The 20514-nt window shown below is 43.4% G+C and overlaps 1 protein-coding gene across 1 annotated transcript in view; it reads left to right on the top strand.

Moving 5' to 3' along the window:
* UBXN7 (UBX domain protein 7) overlaps positions 1-20514 on the top strand; it is a 484260-nt gene that overhangs the window by 366785 nt on the left and 96961 nt on the right. The window contains exon 9 of the mRNA XM_069213616.1: positions 14594-15017. Coding sequence (XP_069069717.1) covers positions 14594-15017 — 424 coding nt within the window. The remainder of the gene's footprint in view (positions 1-14593; positions 15018-20514) is intronic.

The following is a 20514-nucleotide window of genomic DNA, read 5'->3' as shown; positions in this document are numbered from 1 at the left end:
GGCCTCCAGCTGTCTCGAGGCACAGCACCATTTCGAATGGACTCTACAACTGCTACAAAAACTTGGTCTTCAAGTCAATCTTCTGAAATCTACAGCAACACCTGTTCAGAGGTTGCATTACTTAGGGGCCATTGTAGATACCAGGCTAGGAAAGGTGTTTCCTTCGGAGGAACGACGGTTATCGATTCTCCAAAAATGCAAACAACTGCAGGAAAGACCTCAAGCCACTGCAAGAATAATAGCTTCTCTACTGGGCTCGATGGCGTCTTGTATCCATCTGGTTCCCAATGCTCGCCTCCATATGAGACCATTGCAGGAAAATCTAGAGGATCAGTGGTGTCAACTGAGGGACGATTGGGAGAACAAAGTCCTTCTTTCTCCTCACACCCTACAATCCCTGAAGTGGTGGTGCTTACCCAGCAATCTCTTGGTGGGGATTCCGTTCCAACAACGGCCTCCATCTCAAACCATCGTAACAGATGCGTCACTGCTCGGATGGGGGGCGCACATGGAACATCTTCGAGTCCAAGGCGAGTGGTCACAGAGAGAGAGTCTCTATCACATCAACCTGCTGGAACTTCGCGCAGTCCACCTTGCGCTCAAAGCCTTCCTTCCCTCTCTGAGAACGGAAACTCTCCTTCTTCAGACAGACAACGTGGCCACTATGTACTACGTGAACAAACAAGGAGGCACCAGGTCCAGAGTTTTATCCAGAGAGGCTCAGACAATCTGGCATTGGCTTCTAGCCAGGAACCTGTCGCTAGTGGCAACTCACCTGCCCGGCATCCAGAATGTTCAAGCGGATGCCCTCAGTCGGGTAATGAACGAGAACCACGAATGGGTACTACACGACGACGTCGTTCATTCCATTTTCGCACTCTGGGGTACCCCCTCTACAGACCTATTCGCAACCCCAGAAAACAAAAAATGCCAAAACTTCGCCTCCAGATATTACCATCCAGGGACACTGGGGAATGCCCTGTGGATAAGCTGGTCAGGAGCATTTCTTTACGCCTTTCCACCGCTTCCCCTGATTCCGGCGGTCCTCCAGAAGCTGTCCAATGCTCAGACCAAAATGATCCTAATTGCTCCGGAGTGGCCACGCCAGTGGTGGTTCCCAGACCTTCTTCACCGGTCACTCAAACCACACATCAGGCTACCATATCGTCCGGACCTTCTCACGAAGTTCAGAGGGCAGATATCTCATCCCAACCCCTCATCGTTGAGTTTGGCAGCATGGCTCCTGAGCTAGTGCAATATGGACACTTGAACCTACCTCAGGACTGTATGGAAATTCTGAAGGAAGCAAAACGCCCTTCCACACGATCAGCCTATGCAAGCAAGTGGAAGAGATTCTGCATTTGGTGTTTACACAACAACATTGACCCGGTTTCCTGTGGAGAACAATCTATCCTGCCATACCTGTTAAGTTTGGCAAAATCGGGCTTACAACTGTCGTCAATAAAAGTTCACTTGGCGGCGATAACGGCATACAGAAAGAGTCCTTCACAAACGTCCTTTTTTCGGATGCCGATTATTAAGGATTTCCTAGAAGGTTTAAAGAAGGTTTTTCCTCCCATTAGAAAGCCTTCTCCTCCATGGGAACTGAACGTTGTCTTATCACGTCTGATGCTGACGCCATTCGAGCCGATACACAAGGCATCGCTGCAGCATCTCACATGGAAAGCTGCTTTTCTAGTGGCAATCACTTCAGCGCGTAGGGTCAGCGAAATCCAGGCCCTTTGCGCGCAGGAACCCTACACGGTTTTTCATTCTACAAAAGTGGTAATGAGAACTCATCCAAAATTTCTACCTAAGGTAGTCTCCGACTTCCATGTGAACCAAACAATTTCATTACCGACTTTCTTTCAGAATCCAGCTACTCCTGCTGAGAGAACTCTGCACTCTCTGGATGTAAAGAGAGTATTGAAATTTTACTTGGACAGGACAAAAAGCTTACGAAAATCACAACAGCTTTTTATTAACTATGGCCCAATCAGAACAGGTTTGGGCACATCTAAACAATCTTTATTCAGGTGGATTGTTTCATGTATAATGTTATGTTATCAGTTAGCAAACAAATCCCTTGGTGGTAGGCCAAAAGCCCACTCTACCAGAGGGAAAGCAGCTACTGTAGCCTTGATGAGAAATGTCCCTTTGGCAGAAATATGCAAGGCTGCCACTTGGAGGTCGGTCCATACCTTTACTAAGCATTACTGCCTTGATACAGACGCTAGGGCAGATGCTCAGGTTGGACAGGCTTTGCTCAAGAATTTGTTTGCATGATTCATGTTTTTTCTCAGTATTCTTATATCTACTCCACCGCGGTTATGGGGATGGGCTTGCTACTCTATTCAGTGCTTATGACTATACATGGAAATCCCCTACGAGAGAAGGAATGGTTTCTTACCTGTAACTCCAGTTCTCTCGTAGGGGTATTTCCATGATAGTCATAAGCAACCCTCCCTCCTCCCCGGTGGAGTTGACACAGAATATGAATATTATGGAGGTTGGTACTCCAACAAATGTTTTGTTTTTCTTCATGTCAGGTTAATAGCCTCCAAAAAAGAACTGAGGCAACTGCCTTTTGCTGTGCATGATGGGAAACAGGAAGACTTTACTTTCTTAAAGGCACAGCTCTATTTTCATTCTGTATAATGGCAGCCTGTGGGCTACACTGCCCTACATTGTTTTATTCTCATGAGAGGTGTAAATAAAATATGAGAATGTATTTATTTATGTATTTATAGAATAAATAGAGGTTTAAATGTGAAATTTACACTACAACTGTTTTTTCTTCTAACAATTTTGGCTTGTGTAGCTGTTCACATAGGCTGCGCATTGTTATTCTTAAGTGTTTTTCACAGACCTTTTTGTCAAGGAGCTGATGATTTTTGTTCCTGAGGACTGATCCTCTTTCAGATTCACTCATAATAGCTGCTGCACGCAAGATGCATTCTGTGGTCTCTTCATAATCAGTCCCTCTAGATAAGGACAGCAAGCAAGTAGATTCCATAGGAGTGAAGTTGTGTGGAACATCTGCTTCTTTCATGAATGAGGTGTATGCTTCTGTCTTACTGGGTAGATATACAAGACTCAGTAGATTCACAGAAAAACTGCCCAAGGAAGACAGGCAAGTTTTTGAGGAATTTGTGAATGAAGGTGGATTGGTATCCAACCAAATAATTAGTGCAGCTGCAGACCTCTGCATGCATGGATACTCACATGGTACCTACATGAGAAGATCTTATTGGTTTCATTTCGCAGGCCTTCAACCAGAGGCCCAATACAGAGTTAAGAATCTACCATTTATAGGAAATTCACTATTTGGTACTCATGCAGATGAGGAAATGTCCATGGTGAAATCTGAACTGGACACTCTCAAGGCTGTAGATCTGAGGAAAGAAAACGGTTCTGAAGGAGGTACTGACCTTATCAGCGGACGGTTCAAACCCCTCACTGGGCTCAATGCCACCAACAACAGGCACGGTCACATTATCGTCCTCAAAGACCAGCCAGAAGCAGAAGATCTCAACAACCACCTGCATCCTCTAGCAAACCGTCTCCCAAGCAGAGTCTTCACTCCCCCATTCCCCTCAAATCCCCCCGTGCACCAGGAGAGGTGGCATTCATTTACAAGAGACAAATCAGTCTTAAATATTGTCCTGTATTATTACTCACTTTGTTTTAAATCCCCCTTCTCATGCCGTTACACTGGCAAAAACATCACACTAACAGCAAGACCTCTTACAAAAGGAAGTCAACATCCTACTACAGAAAGAAGCCATAGAGGAGGTTCCACACCATCAAAGGGGAATGGGGATCTACTCTTGTTATCTCTTTGTGAGGGGAAAAAAGGTCTAGAGCAAGCGTTCAGATCCATTCTGGACCTGAGAGTCCTGAACAAATTCATAGGCAAAGAGAAATTCAGAATGCTGGCTCTTCACTAGATCTACCCACAACTACATCAAGGGAACAGGATGTGCTCTATAGATCTGCAGGATGCACATTTCAGTCTCCACAAAACACTGAAATTTTCTATGCTTCAAAGTGGGATAACAACACCATTAATACTACACTTCAGCCATAAGTTGGCTCCTCAAACATTCTCAAAATGTTTGTCTGTGGTCTGAGCATCTTTACAGAAAAAGAAAATATTTGTCTACCCCTGCTTAGACGATTGGCTCATAAAGAGTTCCTCCCACTCACAAACAGAAGAACATTATCAAATTTCCATCAAGACAATGCACAATCTGGGTCTCCAGATCAACTTCAAGAAGTCCATAGAACATCCAGCACAAAGTCTTCCCTACCTGGTTGCTACACTAGATACAATAGAGTGTATCCTTCGGAGGAGAGACTAATCTCAACCAATCTGAAGTGTTGCAATCTCCTGAACATTCAACATCCATCTGCAAGACAAATTGCCTTTTTACTGGGATCAATGACCTCTTGCATTTTAATAGTTTCTCATGCAAGAGTACACTAGACCTCTACAACAATGTCTGGAGGATCAATGGAATCAGTTTTCAGATCACTGGGAAGACAAACCGATCCTGTCACAAGCTGCAATCCAATCTCTACCGTGGTGGTCTCAACGTCAGAACTTACTGGTAGGGATTCCTTTTCACCAGGACCCTCCAGCAGAGACACTGATCACAGATGCCTCTCTACAGGGATGGGGCGCTTACATGGCTTCCTTTCGGACTCAGGATTTGTGGTCGAATCAAGGAAAAAACTATCACATCAACATGCTAGAATTAAGAGCAGTTCTTCTAGGGCTAAAGTTATTTCCATGGATAACAACACGCTCCCTCCTTGTCCAAACCAACAACATGACTACCATACACTACCTGAACAAACAAGGTGGAATTTATTCTCGCCCTCCGTCTCTGGAAGCTCTAGCCATTTGGAAATGGCTGATAGTCAGGAACTTAACAATAACAGCTATTCGTGCAAGACATCTTTTGAGAATGAAATAATTCCAAAATAAACCTGTTCGCAGATGCAAATAGCAAAAAATGCTGCAACTACGTGTCCGTGTTCTCCTAACCAGGGTCAGTGGGGAATGCCCTTTTGATAAATTTCTCAGGCGGAAATTTCTCTGTGTTTCCACCAACTCCACTAATTTCAACAGTGACCAACAAACTGCACAAGTCCTGGACCAGAATGACCCTCATAGCACAAGAATGGGCTCTCCAGGGATGGTTCATATTTTTCACCTGTGAGAGACGCCACACAAGAGGTTGCTGTGCAAACAGGATCTCCTGTACAAGTTTGGAGGACCAATTCTACATCCCAATCTTCCCTCGCTGAACTTGACAGCATGGCTTCTGAATTCCTCCAAAATGCACATTTAGGCCTTTATGAAGAATGTATGTATGTACATTTTAAAGGAGTCCAAAAGACCTTCTATCAGAACATCGTACTCTATCAAATGGAAAAGGTTTTATTTATTTTGTGCTCAAAATTATGTCCACCCAATTTTGGGTCACAAAAATGTAGTTCTACCTTATCTCATCCAGTTAGCCAAATATGGTATGTAGTCCTCCTCCATGAAAGTACAGCTTGCAGCCATTATACCTTACAGAAGGTCTCCATCACAGACTGTTTCCTTTAAAATGCTAGTGGTCAAAGATTTCTCGGAAGAGCTCAAAAAAGTATTCCCTCCGGTTAGGTCTCCCTCTCCAGCATTGGGGTTTACCTCCTCTTCTACCAGGAGTACGAACGGCGGCTGCGGCGACTACGGTGAGTACTGCACCTACAACACAGGGGAGGGAGGAGGAAAGAGAGCGACACACACACGCAACACCCCCACCCTCACAAACAACAACATACACACAAATACATGCAGCAACATTACATATACACCCCCCACCCCCTGGAAGAACGCAAGGACAAAAGGAAATGATTGTAACCAGTGTAATCATGAAAAATCCATTAGTCAAAAGTCAAATTTCAGTATGTACAAATATGTACACCAGCTACACAAGTCCGGATAGTGTACCAATCATTGCCATGCACTGACAGTTCCTAGACATTTCAGCTGACCATGGGGTACGAGGCCTAAGACCAATTGCTGCTCACCTGGAAGTCACAGGAGCCTGACTAGGTGTACATGGCTCTTACCACTGGTGGGGTTGGGGTGCCACATAGCCTGCCTCACAAGGGACCTTGCCTACCAAGTTCGCCCTGGCCTAGGGGAACCCACTGCCCACCTCCCCCACCCAGACACCTCTTAATGCGTGCAAAGTCAGCTTAATGAGAGTGTACTCACCCCCTTGTGGCTGCTGTGATGCCCTCAAGTGCCCATCCAACTCCGGATACGCCACCGCCAGGATCCGGAACATCAGGGGGGGGTCATGGTGCGACGGGCACCCATCCCACGTTGGGAGGCAATCCCCAGCTGGGCCTCTGCTGTCTTCTTGCTCCAGTGGCGCAGGTCCTCCCATCTTTTACGGCAGTGGGTGCTCCGTCTGTGGTAGACCCCCACGGTCTGGACATCCTTGGCGATGGCACGCCAAATACCCTTCTTCTGGTGGGCGCTGACCTAGAGGAACAGTACAGGGGGAAAGGAAATTACTTACCTGTCCGGACCGTCATACTCATTGCCCAACAGTTCCCACCCATGCCCTGACGCACATAAACTCATTTATGTTGTCCTTTCAAAACTGATAGGCCCTCCTTTTGAACCAATACACAAAGCCTCTTTGCAACATCTTATATGGAAAGTGTTTTTTCTAGTAGCTGTTACTTAAGCATGTAGGGTCAGTGAAATTCAGTCTCTGTGTGCTAAAGAACCATATATGTATTTTGTCAGTCAAATAGGGTGGTCATGAGAACTCATCCTAGCTTTCTCCCCAAGGTGATTTCTAATTTTCACATTACCAAAGTATTTTACTACCAACTTTCTTTCCTAATCCCTCCACCCCAGCAGAAATAGCCCTGCAAATTTGTAGATGTTACCTAGATAAAATAAAAAAAAAGTCAGATTGCCCGTTTGTCAACTATGGACTACTGAGAACATGCATAACTTCCTCTGAACCAACAATCTCTAGTTGAATAATTTCCTGTATTGTGTTTTCCTACCAGTTAACCAATAAACGCTTACCTGCCAGACCTAAAGCCCACTCTACCAGAGGTAAAGCGACAACAGCTGCCCTGTTTAGTAATGTACCCATTTCAGAAATATGTAACGCTGCAACATGAAGATCTATGTATACATTTACTAGGCATTTGTACCTAGATGCAGACCCCAAAACAGATACTCAAGTAGAACAGACTTCTTTGACAAATCGTAATGGGTAATTGTGACAGCTGCTATTGATTATTTCTTCTGCATGTTTGTGGGATGGGCTTGCTATTCCATTTGGTGCTTATGATTATTGATGAGGATCCCTGGAAGGTAAAGGAAAACCTTACCTGTAATTCTAGTTCTCTTCCAGGGGAATCCTAAACAGTCATAAGCAACCCTCCCACCTCCCTGGCAGAATTCTAATGCAGCTCATGCATATTCTTTTGTTCAGGATTCCACGTCACTGTAAAAAATGACCTGACCTAACTGTTAACTGTGAGGCATGATGGGATATATGGGGTTCCTGTGAGGTCTAAAAGGCCAGTGCCTGTTTTTTTTCTTATGTTTTGAATTGCAGCCTGTTGACTAAAAATGTCTCCTATATTCCATTTTAAGTAACGTTTGTGAAACAGTCCTGTGCTCTTTTTTGTTTAAAACAAACATATGTGGTAATTGCCTATTGTTTTTAAAATGAAAACTCAATGTAATTTGGACATTTTTAGTGTTTGTTATAGACTGCATCTTTTGACGTTTGTGTAGTGCCAACCCTATGCTCAAAGATTTTGCTGTACAAATGGCAAAATACTTTGTCCTTTTTTAGCTGGGCATGGATGGCACTGTGCTTAAAAACTTTGCTAGAAAAACACACATTTGAGGTGAGCAAGTCTAGAGTGTCACTGGTATTGCACGGTACTCCTTCTGAAGCTGCTCTTCACCTAAACATAACAACTATAAGAATCTTCTCTTCTTTTTTGCATAATGTATGCATCACTCTAACCCTGAAAGAATATATATATATATATATATATATAAGTTGTGCTCCAGAGTGGGCCTAATCTCCTCCCCCCCCCCCAAATAGGCGGGACTATTTAGTGCTTATGACTTTGTTGACTATTCCCCTGGAAGAGAACTAGGATTACAGGCAAGCAACCTTTCCTTATTGTCACCTGAGCCATTGTCTGGAGTTTCATATCACACCACCCACACTCCGCATCAGCCAAACCCACCAAAGGCTTTCTCGGGAGGAAACGAAGGATTGCTTCAAAGGAAGCAATAAAATCAGTTCCAGTGGGGACAAATCATTTACTTGTGGTACTTTGTAATGCCCAAGATAGAAACAGTGCTGCAACAGATCTGCAGGGTGCAGCCGCTCAACCGGTACATCATCTCAGAGCGCTTCTCTCTGAAAGACCTCATTTGGCTACTCTACTTTGGGCACTGGGAGTCGAGATGTCAAGATTTCCTGCTTCCACATACCCATGTACTAACCCTTAGGGCCACAATAGCCCCATGACTGTTAATTTTTTTTTATCTGGCAGTGGTTATAGTTCACCTTCACTGCTGTGCTGTTCTTGTCTTTCCATAACTGAATGACTAGCTGGTAAAGAGCAGTGCCTTGCTCACACTCAACAAGCAGTGTGTCCTCCACTCATTAGGGTTCACTGTAAGTGTCAAATAAATCAAACCTGTCCTCAGCAAACGCACCTCCTTTTTGGGAGCTATACTGAATATGCTGACAGACAAAGCATATCCAAAAAAAACAGGGTGTGATGCCATTTCAGAAACTGCTTCCCCTTTAATAGACATCACATCCTCTGGCTTTGAGAATTACAATTACATTTTCGGGAATGAAGATGTCTTGTATTGCAATTGTACCACAAGGTCAGTTGGACATGTGCTATCTGTAATGCTGCCTCGCCAGAAAATAGTTATGAGTGATTGGTCAGTTAAAATATCTAGTGTTGGTGGAGTCCAGAGTTCAGGGCAAACTGCTATGGTGAAACAACAAGAATTTATTGGACTGGTCATTCCTTGTCCCTCAGTTTGAAGTGACCTTCAATAAAGACAACAGTGTCACACAGTGGGGAGCCCATATGGGTCACTTGCCGCTCCAGGGCCAATGGTCTTCTCATGAACATCAGTTTACTGGAACTAATGACAGTTTAGTCAGCACACTTTACCAATTCATTCTCAACAAAGATTGGCACAGAGAGCATGACTTTAAAAACACATGGGCAAGCAGTTTCAACAGTTGTCTCCAGCTGCCAGAAGAGGATATGCTAATTCCTGAGGGGGGGGCCGCAAACCCAGAACAGGAGCTGGTTGTGCCGGCAGAAAATGGTAGAGATTTGTCTACTACTGCTTTAGTCATCATAAACCACCCTTAGAGTCCTCAGTGCAAAATATTATTTGTTACTTGTTGCACCTACAGAAGACCATCTTAGCCTACACTTCAATCAAGATACATTTAGACACTATGGCAGCTTACTTGCAGAATGGACACCACCAGTCAATATTCAACCTACAGTAGTCAGAGCAAATTTGGAAGACTTCAAAAGAAGAGTTCCTCCTAGAGTGTACCCCTCTCCTCGTGGAATCTTGGCATTTTTTCCCACCGGGTTCAGGTGGCCCCCAGATGAGCCCTTACTCGCTTGTGCACTTCAATTTATTTCAGAGAAGGTGTCTTACCTCATTGCTATCACTTTTGTTCATACTGTTATTGAGCTGCAAGTTCTAGCAAACCAGGAGCTATTTACTCAAATCACAAAGGATGGTTTGTTTTAGGAAAAATCTCATTTTTTTGCCTAAGGTCATCCCCACCGTTCAATGTCAATGAAATAATTGATATTCCTCCTTTCTTTCACTCAATCATTGTTGGTTGTGGAAAGCAATTGCACCCTTTAAATCTCAAAAGAGCATTTATGTTCTATATTGGCCATACTAAATTCTTTAAAATTAGAAAAACACTTTGTAGCTTTCGGCAATTCCTACTTGGGGACACTAATTTCCACGATGGACCTTGATTGATTGATTGTCATGTGCGTATTCTGCTGGGCTAAAGTCAAACACACGTTACACTCTGTGCTTAAGGCACAATCCACTTGGTTAGAAAGGTAGTGGCTACTGTTTTCTTAGGTAGTATCCCACTTGTAGACACCTGTAAAGCTTCAGATTGGTCTACTCACACTGTAACCAAACAATGTGTGGATATTCATGCCCGCTAAGAAGCAGAGGTGGGTCAAACTGTACTTAAAACTTTGTTTCAGATGGCTTTCGCTATAACTCACGAACCACCACTTTAGGGAGCAAGGCACTGTTTTTCAGGCTTTGCAAAGTGTGTGATCTACAGCAGCACACTCTACAAACGGAAATCTTAACTGTTGCAAAGTTTGTAACTTGGTTGTGGTGTAGATTGATATGTTTCTCTTCACTTCCTCAAATGCGAGGTCACTGTATGACATTTTTTAAATTAATAAGCTTCCAAATACCTTTTTATATTCAACCATATTATATGAGCTGTCCTGCTTTGAAATCCTCCTGTTTGTTACTCTCACCTGTGTGGGAAAACACAGCCTGAGGTAAAATCTACATCCTACTGCATTTTGCATTTCGAAGGAGGGATCACAAGCCTCAGAACCAACACCTCTACTTCAAACAAAAACAGCCTGTAACATCCGTGCCCAACACTAGATATGAGTGTGTAGAACATGTGAATCTACAGCACTACAAGCTGCAAACAGATTGTTCAGGTAAGTAATGTTTTATTTATCGTAGGTACCTGTGTCCAGTGTATACCAGAGGTGCTTCTTAGATATTTCGCTTCTGGTGGACCTTGTAAAGCTTTACATTTGCTGCCTATATCCATCTCCTGTGACATCTGTAGTTCACCTCTTTGTCACTCGTGCATTGTTCCTAAAGACCATTAAGTATGGATTTGTTTCTCCTGGGCTTGTCTCTGAGTTACTCCTGGTAACTCCTAGGTGGACTTATCTAATTTACAATTGCTGGCTGTTAGACCTGGCGTCCTTAGGGTGGTCTTATCCCAGACCTTTTGCCTTTACTTCCTGTTTTGTTACTGTAACCTTTTGTTAGCCTTAGGACTCTGAGCACTTTACCACTACTAACCAGATCCTAAGTGCAGGTGCTTTTCTCCTATAAAATTGTAACATTAGTGTATCCAAAATTGGCATATTTAATTTACATACTAGAAAGGGGTATCCAATATATCCAGGGTCTGTAAATTAAATGCTACTAGTGGTCCTGCAGCACTTGTGCCGCCCACTTAGGTAGCCCTGTAAACATGTCTCAGGCCTGCCACTGCAGAGCCTGTGCTTTCAGTCTCACTGCCACCCTGACTTGCCATTAAAAACCTCCTGCCAAGCCCTAAACTTCCTTTTTCTTGCATATATGTCACCCCTAAGATGCCATGTGAGTAAAAGGCAGGATGTATACTTTTAAGTCTTTCATTTCCTGGTAGTGAAAAACTCCCAAAGGTGTTTTCATTACCTCGAGGCCTGCTCCTCTCATAGGCCAGCATTGGGAATTACTAGTAATACGTTTAAGCTCTAATTCCTGATCTGAGAGGAGTAGCTGCATCCTGTTTAGTATCATTGTAATAGTAATGATAAATCCTCTTTACTGGTAAAGTCAGATCTACTATCAATATTTTAGAAATGCCACTTTTATACTGAGGGCATTTCTTTCCCCTCACTGTCCTGTGTGCCTACAGCCTATCTCCAGTACACGTCTGACCTCGGCTAGGTGCCTGCTACAGTTATGCACTCCCCCTTCAGATACTCAACTGCATCTGCATTCATCTGCATACTGATGAGTCTTCCTGGGGAGGAGGTTGAGAAGGAGACTCACTTAAATGTTAAAGGGTAGTGGCCAGAGCCCACGCAAAGGGTCTGATTCCCCCTGACCATTGCCCTCCCCCCCTCCCCCGCCAATAGTCTAGAGCTGTGGCCGAGCTGAAAGGGGAACCTATGCACTTCACAGAAACCTTTTGAAGTCATCCCCCACATAAAATACACTTTTTATTGGGTCTCTGACCCACCAAAATCAGTACACTTCTGGGCTCAAGGAAACACTGCTGGAGTAAAGATTGCTGTGTGCCAGCATTGCCATTGTGCCAAGATTGACTGTTCCCAGGAACTGCTGCTCTGTCTTGTTGTGCTGCCCTGTCATCTGCTGATCTCTGCCCTGCAACCCAAGAACCACCAGCCATCTCCAGAGTGACTCAAGGACTTGCTATCTTGCCTCTGGTTATACTGCAGGTTGGCGAGACATCAAAGACCTCACTCCATCAGACATCATAAAGCGAGCGCTGCGTCTGGTGTTTGTGAACCACTGTGTCAGCCAAATGCCCTGGGAAGGACCACTCTCTCCCGCAAGCCTGGTAGGCAGTCTGCTGTGTGGCAAGAGGCAGCCTGCACAGTATTTGTAGCGCCGACAGTTTGAGATCCCGAGACCACTCCCAGAACTCATGCTTGACTAGCACTGCAGTGTGGTGCACCCAGACTCAGTCTCCTGCCAGAGAGAGGGCTCCCCAGACTTGCACTAAAGCACCCCTCTCTGCGCAGCCACAAACAACGTCTCAATAGGTACGATGGGCTTGGGTCGAGATACTTCAGAGGAAATTACAGTTGCCTGCGATTGCTGTCCTGTCACCCTGCACGGCCCCTCTCGCCCTTGCCCTGAGACTCTGCAATGCTTTACTGACCCTTACTGTTACTCCCCGCTGCCCCAGCGACATCTACCCTGCCACTCCGGGACTTTTTCGAACTGCAGTTCCAGCCGTTCTACAGAGAAGAATCCAACCAGAGTGAACGCCGTACTTCCTCTAAGAGAAACACATTTTCGTCTTAGGATTCCTCACATCTTGTTGAGCCACATATGTTGTGAACCGCATCACTGTACTAACTTTAAAAAGTGAATATCATGATTTACTGATTGAATTTTTATTGTATTGGTCTTTATTTATATTGATAAACAAGCCTTATTTTTCTGCACCTGTATGGAGTCTTTATGTGGTGGAATCATTGTGATTACTGTGTATATTTTGCACAAATACCTTACACATTGCCTTCTAAGTGAGGCCTGCCTACTTTGCGCCAAGCTACCAGAGCGTGAGCACAGGTTAATTTAGGTTGTGTATTTGATTTACCTTGCCTAGGATTGTGGTCCCTAGTTAAACAGGATGCATACCTCTGCCAACTAGAGACCCAATTTCAAACACTAGCTGTAAAAGCTCCTTCATTCTGGACCACCTTCTGTCATGTTGACTGACTGCCTTTATACAGTGCATGCCTTGAGCAGGTGTTCAGTCCCTCCTGGAAGGATTCTGATAAGATACACTCAGTTGGTCATGGACACATTCTCATTCTGCTTCTCTTCTTTAGACTCCAAATGCAATGGCCTAAGACTGGAAGCAGTACATATTCTCTCCAAAATAAATATATTAAGATTAATAAAGTGCCTAAAGGGTGTATGTTTTGAGAGGAGGGAAGAGGTTTATTGAATGTACATTCAAACTTTATAGTTTTGCCCAAAACAAACTAAAAACACAATGGACAGATTAAATTAAATGTATTAGGGGGAACACGTTTCCCAAAACAAGCCTGTAATGCACCACAGGGTAATAAATCCAGTCTGCTTATATAGCCCCAAAACAAAGCACATGCTTCATAATTTAGATTCTGGTTTGCAGTTCTCCTATCATTAGTAGGATTTTAATGTGCTTGAATAGAGTTGCTTCCTCACATAGAAGGCTGTTTTTGTGTATGAATTTAATATAAGGATCAGCGTCTGTTTTTAGTGGTAGGTCCAGTTACGTCCTGAAGAAGGCTTTGCAAAGGACCGAAGGGCTTAAAAGATTTGTCCACAATCAGGGGAACCTTAGCATAAAGAAATGTATTGTTTACTAAAGAGACCACTAATTCCAAAGAATGACTAGACATTATTAGGTATGTTCAGCTATAACTGACCTCGAAGATAGGGATCAATGCATGCTGTCAATTCAAAATGTTTTCTTAGTGAAAGGTAATTTGACCCGGACAATATTTGAATTTAAATGTTACGCATGTCATTAGGGAGTCCACCCTTGGTGAGGAAAAATAACACATGATTGTACAATGTGTAAATAAATGTGAAAAACTAACTTTGTTGTAGACCAGGTGCATCACAAAATGCTTTAAACAAAGTGTGTACATTTCTTAGTAAAGTATAAACCAAAGAATATTTAGGACATGACTGCCTCCGTGTTTTACACAAATTATTTTTGTATTATCTTCCTGGAATAAGATTGGTGGAAGGTAGGATCAGGGCACCACTGCAAACAAACACTGTTTCAACCAACTATGCTCTAGGAAACAACCCTTCTGTTAATGCAGTTGGGGGTCTGATTGTGTACGAAGTGCAATATAAATGCATTTGCTATACAATATCACTGTTGCACAAAACCGCCATTGACCATTTTTTTTTTATGTTCTTGCCTTGTGACAACCTTCTGCAACACAGGAGAGTCTAATTGATGCTAGTGAGGACAGCCAGCTAGAAGCAGCTATCCAGGCCTCTCTGCAAGAGACCCATTTTGACTCCACCATGGTTTCCAAGCTTGAGAAATGCTCAGATGAGGAGTCAGAGTCTGAGCACTTTTCAGGGAGCGAGGAGTTCATCTCAGTGTGTGGCTCGGACGATGAAGAGGAACAGCCAGAGCCAGAGATAACCAGCAGTAAGGCACGAAAGTCTCCTCACAAGGACATGAGTCAGTGGAAAGATGGAAATCGACCGCCTCAGGCATCAGCTTTTTTAAAGACTGAATCTCAACCTTCTCATTCTGCTGGTGTGGCCCCAAACCATATTGGATCTGCTGATAGGGAAAGAGAAACCTCTGAAGAGCCTGAAAAGCTTAATTGTTCTGAAGATGGGATCCAAGCAAATGGTGAGTAAAAACACCAAGTTTTCCTTTGAATTAAATCACTGATTTCTATCCACCAGATTTTGTCAGGTCTCCTTTCACCTTCATGTCCTTATGAATCTAATAGTTTTGGCCTGAACTGGTTAATCAATATTTATCTCACAGGATGCTTTTTAGCTGTGTTTTTAATGTTACTTGACATTGGGGTAGAAACTCGAAATCAAGTAAAATAACTCGCTATTTTTTTATTTGTTGTTGCCCTGGTGCACATTCCTTAAGACAGAACTAACTGCATGAGCCTATGGTCAGTAGTTCTCCATCTAGTGGGTGTTCTCTCAGCACTTGGCAGTTACCTAAGGAACACTGAGATTTCTAAAACTGTCTTTCAAAAATCACTTCTGTTTTTCCCCCTCTGTGGCCTGCTTTTCTTAACTCATTTCTTCAGCCCCTTTGTGTCTTGGCCTTGCGCTGTATTGTGGTTTCATTTCTACTTTGTTTTGCAGGATCTCACATTGTTGCAACAATTTGTGTTTTTTTTACATGCAGCTGTAGAGGTGCTGCTTGCACCTTGTAGATGGACATTTCTGATGGGCACACATGCTATCCAGGGTTAAAGGCAGCCATGGTGGTTTCTGTAGGATTTGGGTCCCAAGCACGATTCTATGGTCAGTTTGATCATGTGATAGACTGAGCTACAGTTTGCCCTATCATGAGACCTGAAGAGGGGCCGTCATTTTCTGCTTCCTGTTTGTGGTAGTTTTATGTAAATCTCTTTGGGGGCAATTTCTACAATTTGCACATTCAGCTAACTAACAATAATATTCTGATGGATAGAAAATAACTAAATGGCTTAAAATGCTAACTTTGCTATCAAGGAGCATAGAGACATCTTATTTGTAAGGAGGGTGGGTTGGGTGGGTCTGATGGACAAGAAGTTGGAAGGTGAGTGTGTGGTGATCAATTGTAGATCACCTAGCTGGCTAGGTGATAGATCTTCACCTCTAAGGACTGACATTCCCTCCATGGATAGGGGCATTCAAATCTTGCTACAGTTTTTTTTTTTTGTTTTTTTTTTTTTACAAGCACTTACAGCCCGACCTAATGTGAGGCCAGCCCGTGTCTTTTTGGGTTGTCTGTCTTCTCTGATTCCCAAGAGGAATAGGTTTCTTCCCTTGCCTGATCTGGACAGAAGTTATTGACTTCTTAGTAGCACTGCCATGAGTATTAGTGCGGTGGGTGACAAGCGAGATTATAGCCCACCTAAAGGTACCACCGTGTGAGAGGGCATGGAACTCGGATTCCTTTCTTGGAACTGTGCTGGGCTTTGGCCTCGAATGGGTGACTTTATTTCCCAGCTTGATGTTATCCTACTTCAGCAAACATGGGCTCAGGAGTTGCTGACCTTGCATGACTGAGTCCTATATAATCCTGGCTACTCCTGCTCCAGGTAATAGAGCTCTGGGGGGGGAGGGAGGGTTTAGCCACCATGTTCAGTATTTCTATACTCCCCAGAGTTATATAGGTCTTGTTTGGGCATGAGGGGATTGAGATACTGTGGGTCGTCTTTTCCCAAGTTTTTCAATTTTTCTTAATTCATTTTTATAACTTGTTTTGCGACTTGGGATGTCAGATTGAGACCCTATTCAAAGTACTGGCTATTTTGGAGAATAGGTCCAGTATCATGCTGTTTTTTTATTTTTTTATTTATGTTCTCCTGGCGGGTGAATTTAATGCCAAGTTAGGTGCCACCCTCACCGTCCTAACCCCTTTTGTACCAGGGGACGTCGCTGTGAGCTTAAAAGCACCCGATCCCATAGGAAGGCAGTTGTCTAAAGCGTTTGGGCAGTTGGGTCTCTATAACCTAATGGAACTGGTGGACAACTTTTCCCTTAGGCGACCCACGTTTGTATGGTGAGGTAAGGGGCCCACCATTTATTATATATTCACCTCAAAAGCTTTTGGGTGCCCCTTTAACAGTGGGCAGGTACTTGATTCACTTTACAGAGATCGTAATCCCATTGACGTGAGGATGGTAGCCCCAGCTGTTGATCCTCCAAGTGACGTCCCAATCGTGGTGGGTTTAACCCCAATTGATCGGGGTCAGAGGCTTAGTTGGTGTAATATTTCGATCCTTTCCCTGCAGGAAGCCTTAATTAAGTTAAGCTTAAATATGCTTTTAAATTCTTTATTAACATGTCACCCCCTCGCCATTGTTTTGGCTGGCTTTCAGACTTTAAATAATACTCCTAGATCAATTATGTTGGATTTATCTGGCCCCCCAAGAATGCCCGCAGTGGGCTGGTTTGATAAAAATTGTAGAGTGGCAAGCTGGAGTGGCAAGCAAGCACCTACAAGTTGCCATTAAGGCCACGGGATCAGCAGCTAGTCCAGCTAGCCAGGGCTACCTATAAAGGAGTAGTCAGTAATAGAAAGTAACTACTTAAGGAAGAAAGATGGGAGAAGCTTTTTAGTATCTGTAAGCTGGGTGATAGGAGGAGTTTCTGGCATATTGTTAATGGTAAGCCTGCTTACCAGGTTTCTCCCAATGATGTAGGTACTAACATCTTTGCTTCCAAATGAGTGGCCTATTTTGAGAAGGTGTATTCACTGGGTAAAGGTCCTCCCTTGATTATGGTTGAAGATGTGCCTTTCTTCCCATTAGGTATAAACTTTGAAGTTGAGAATATTCAACCGGCTATAGTGGGCAGCCCTTCGCACAAAGCTCCAGGGCCTGATGGGGTCCCAATGGACCTTTACGAGGGAAACATCTATCTATGGGCACCATTATTGACAAATGTATTAAACGCTGCTGCACAAGTTAAAATCCAGAAGCCCTGGAAATCCACAGTTATTGCCCCTGTTTTTAAAAAGGATGTAGGCAAGACCTGGGGTGTTAATGCCCAATCACACTACTCGACTCTACAGTTAAGATCGTGGGGCGTATCATTTTGCACCACATTGAAGAATGGGCTCTAGTGAATAATGTCCTTTGCCTAGCTCAGTATGATTTCAGAGAGGGTTTGGGACGATGGAGCAGAGCCTAATCCTGAAATTGTTGGTGGGCAACTACGTGGTGGCAAAAAAGAGAGCGGTTTACCTTGCTTTTATGGATTTGAGTTATGCGTTTGACAGGGTAAACGCTCTATGCTTTGCAGCATTTTAGAGTCTTATATTGCCTCATCCTTTGATTAACTTTCTTCGGGCCCTACATACCAGTGTTAATGCTTCAGTTAAGTTTGGCATTGAGGGGGGAGTTCTCTGACTCTTAACTTGTCAAGGAGAGTCAGGCAAGGGTGGGTTTTGGCACCCATTTTATTTTTGTTATATATTAATGGATTGAATTATTTTTGGGTGGCCCGTGGTAAAGATATACCGAGGGTAAAGTCCGCCCTGGGGCCCTCCCTTCTGTACGCAGATGACGCTGTGCTCCTTTCACGCAAACTTAATGGTCTTTGAGGCCTGGTGGATCTGTTTATTAAATTTATGGGGGAGCTGGAGCTGGATGTCAACAACACAAAGACCCATTTCATGGCTTGTGGGAGGCTTTCTTCTAAGCTTTCCCCAATTACTATCAAAAAGAAGGTTGTAACAAGGGTGGCCTCTTTCCCTTATTTGGGGCTTACATTCGATCAGCAGAATAGCTGGATCCCATGTCTTGCAAATCAATGTGCACGTTTTAATCAAGCATGTGGATTCCTCTTTAGGTTTGTCCTTATGGTGGGTAGTAAACCCATTCCACCACTCCTTCGGATCTACAGGATGAAATGTCTTCCAGTTTTATTTTATGGTGCAGGTATCTGGGGATACAATAACTGCCAGGCTATTTAACAGGAAGAAAAACGATTTTGCAGAAGGCTGTTGGGTCTGGGTCCTGCTAGCTCCAACTTTTTTATGTATGATTAACTTCATCTTGATTATGCTGAAGACGTTGTTAAAATTGCCCCATTGCTTTTATGGATCACTGTATGGAGCAGTGAACGTACCGCATTTAATAGGAATTTATTGAGGACTGTCTTGGATGTGAGCAAGGCCACAAAATCCTGTGGATAAACTATATCAGATGTACTGCAGTGTCTCTAGGGCGCCCTGAGTTGTTTTATAGCCCCAGCAGTTAACAAAGATTGATAAAAAGCTTGTAAAGAAGCTCTTCCTTCAGCAGGCGAGAGAACCAGGCCTTGGGAAATCTTTCTATGAGGGTTTTATTGCTTTTAAAAACTAACTTAGACCCTGAAGCATAGCTCTCCTTTGTTAGAAGCCCCTGGGAGAGATCGCTTCTCACCAGGTTTAGACTAGGCTCTGTTTGGGACAATTTTTGTTTTCCTCTAAGGCAGTACAAGCCATCTTCTATTAAGACTTGTCCCTTGTGATGGTAGCTCGTTTCAGACACTATAGCACTTGGCTCTGTTCTGCGGCTATTACGATCCTCCTAGAAAGAGGTATCTGCTCCCACTTCTTAAAGTGAAGGGTTTTTATCAATTTCGACCTGCTGTTCTCTATCTCCAAACGCTAAATGACCATAATGTGGCCATGGCGGTTTGTTCTTTCTTGAAAAGTGCACTTTACTGGAACAAAGTAATGAACTACCGTTTTTTATGATAATGTTTTGGCACTCCTTTTCCTTGAGTATGGGTTTGAATACTGTATCCTTCTGATTATTTTTGTGACATTTTTAGGATATAAACATACATATTTGTATGCTGTGATTTTATTGTTTTACGAGTGATTTTTTTATGCTTTTATGATTATACTTATAATCGAAGCAAAGATATTCACTCATTCAAAAGGCTTATTGTGTAATAACACACATTGAGATACTAAGAAAAGTTGTAGGGATGGGTGTCCTCTCTGTGACCAGAAGAGCAGTTGGTGAAACCTGCTGTAGGCCTTGTGTGGTTGGCATTGGAGGATTTCTCTAGTCAATGCATTCAATGTTATCTGAGCAGTATCCTGGTTAAATTCTGATATTGACCATTAGTGTCACCATTGCTGTTACACAGTACCTGGATCACCATGCGACCCCTTTTGTGCCCTTGAATATTGAGTTATTGTGATGTTCAGCAGTCAGGTAAGTGTTTACTTTATGTAGAGGCTTGAGTTAGAAATTACAATATATTGTGGTGCATTGTATAAGAATCAGTAAGCCTGATTACAAAACAATGCTATAGTTTCAAAGAATAATAGCACATCAGTTGCTAGCCTCAACACAGCTAGGTAAATCTTAGCATGATTTGCTCTTGCATCCAATTAGGAAAACCTAGGAAAAGCCACCATTTACCTCTGCTACCTAACAATAACATTCTTTTATGCGTTAGTTGGTGCTCCCCTGTTGTCAGTGGTCTGGGCGAAGGTCTTCCCTGGTCAGTTACATTACCTTTTTTGACCTGAGCCACCTTCTTGGGCCTGTGGTGATAGCTGGAATGCAGACCCTGGCTATTGCTCTGGGATCTGTTGAGGTTTTCTCAGCATAGTTATTTGTGCTGTTTCACCATCTGTTTGACTCTATGGTTGTTTCTCAGAAACC

Source organism: Pleurodeles waltl, chromosome 11 (assembly GCF_031143425.1).
Source record: "Pleurodeles waltl isolate 20211129_DDA chromosome 11, aPleWal1.hap1.20221129, whole genome shotgun sequence".
NCBI classification, from domain to species: Eukaryota; Metazoa; Chordata; class Amphibia; order Caudata; family Salamandridae; genus Pleurodeles; species Pleurodeles waltl.
Note: the sequence above shows the minus strand (reverse complement) of the source record. Positions and strands in the feature narration are given on the sequence as shown.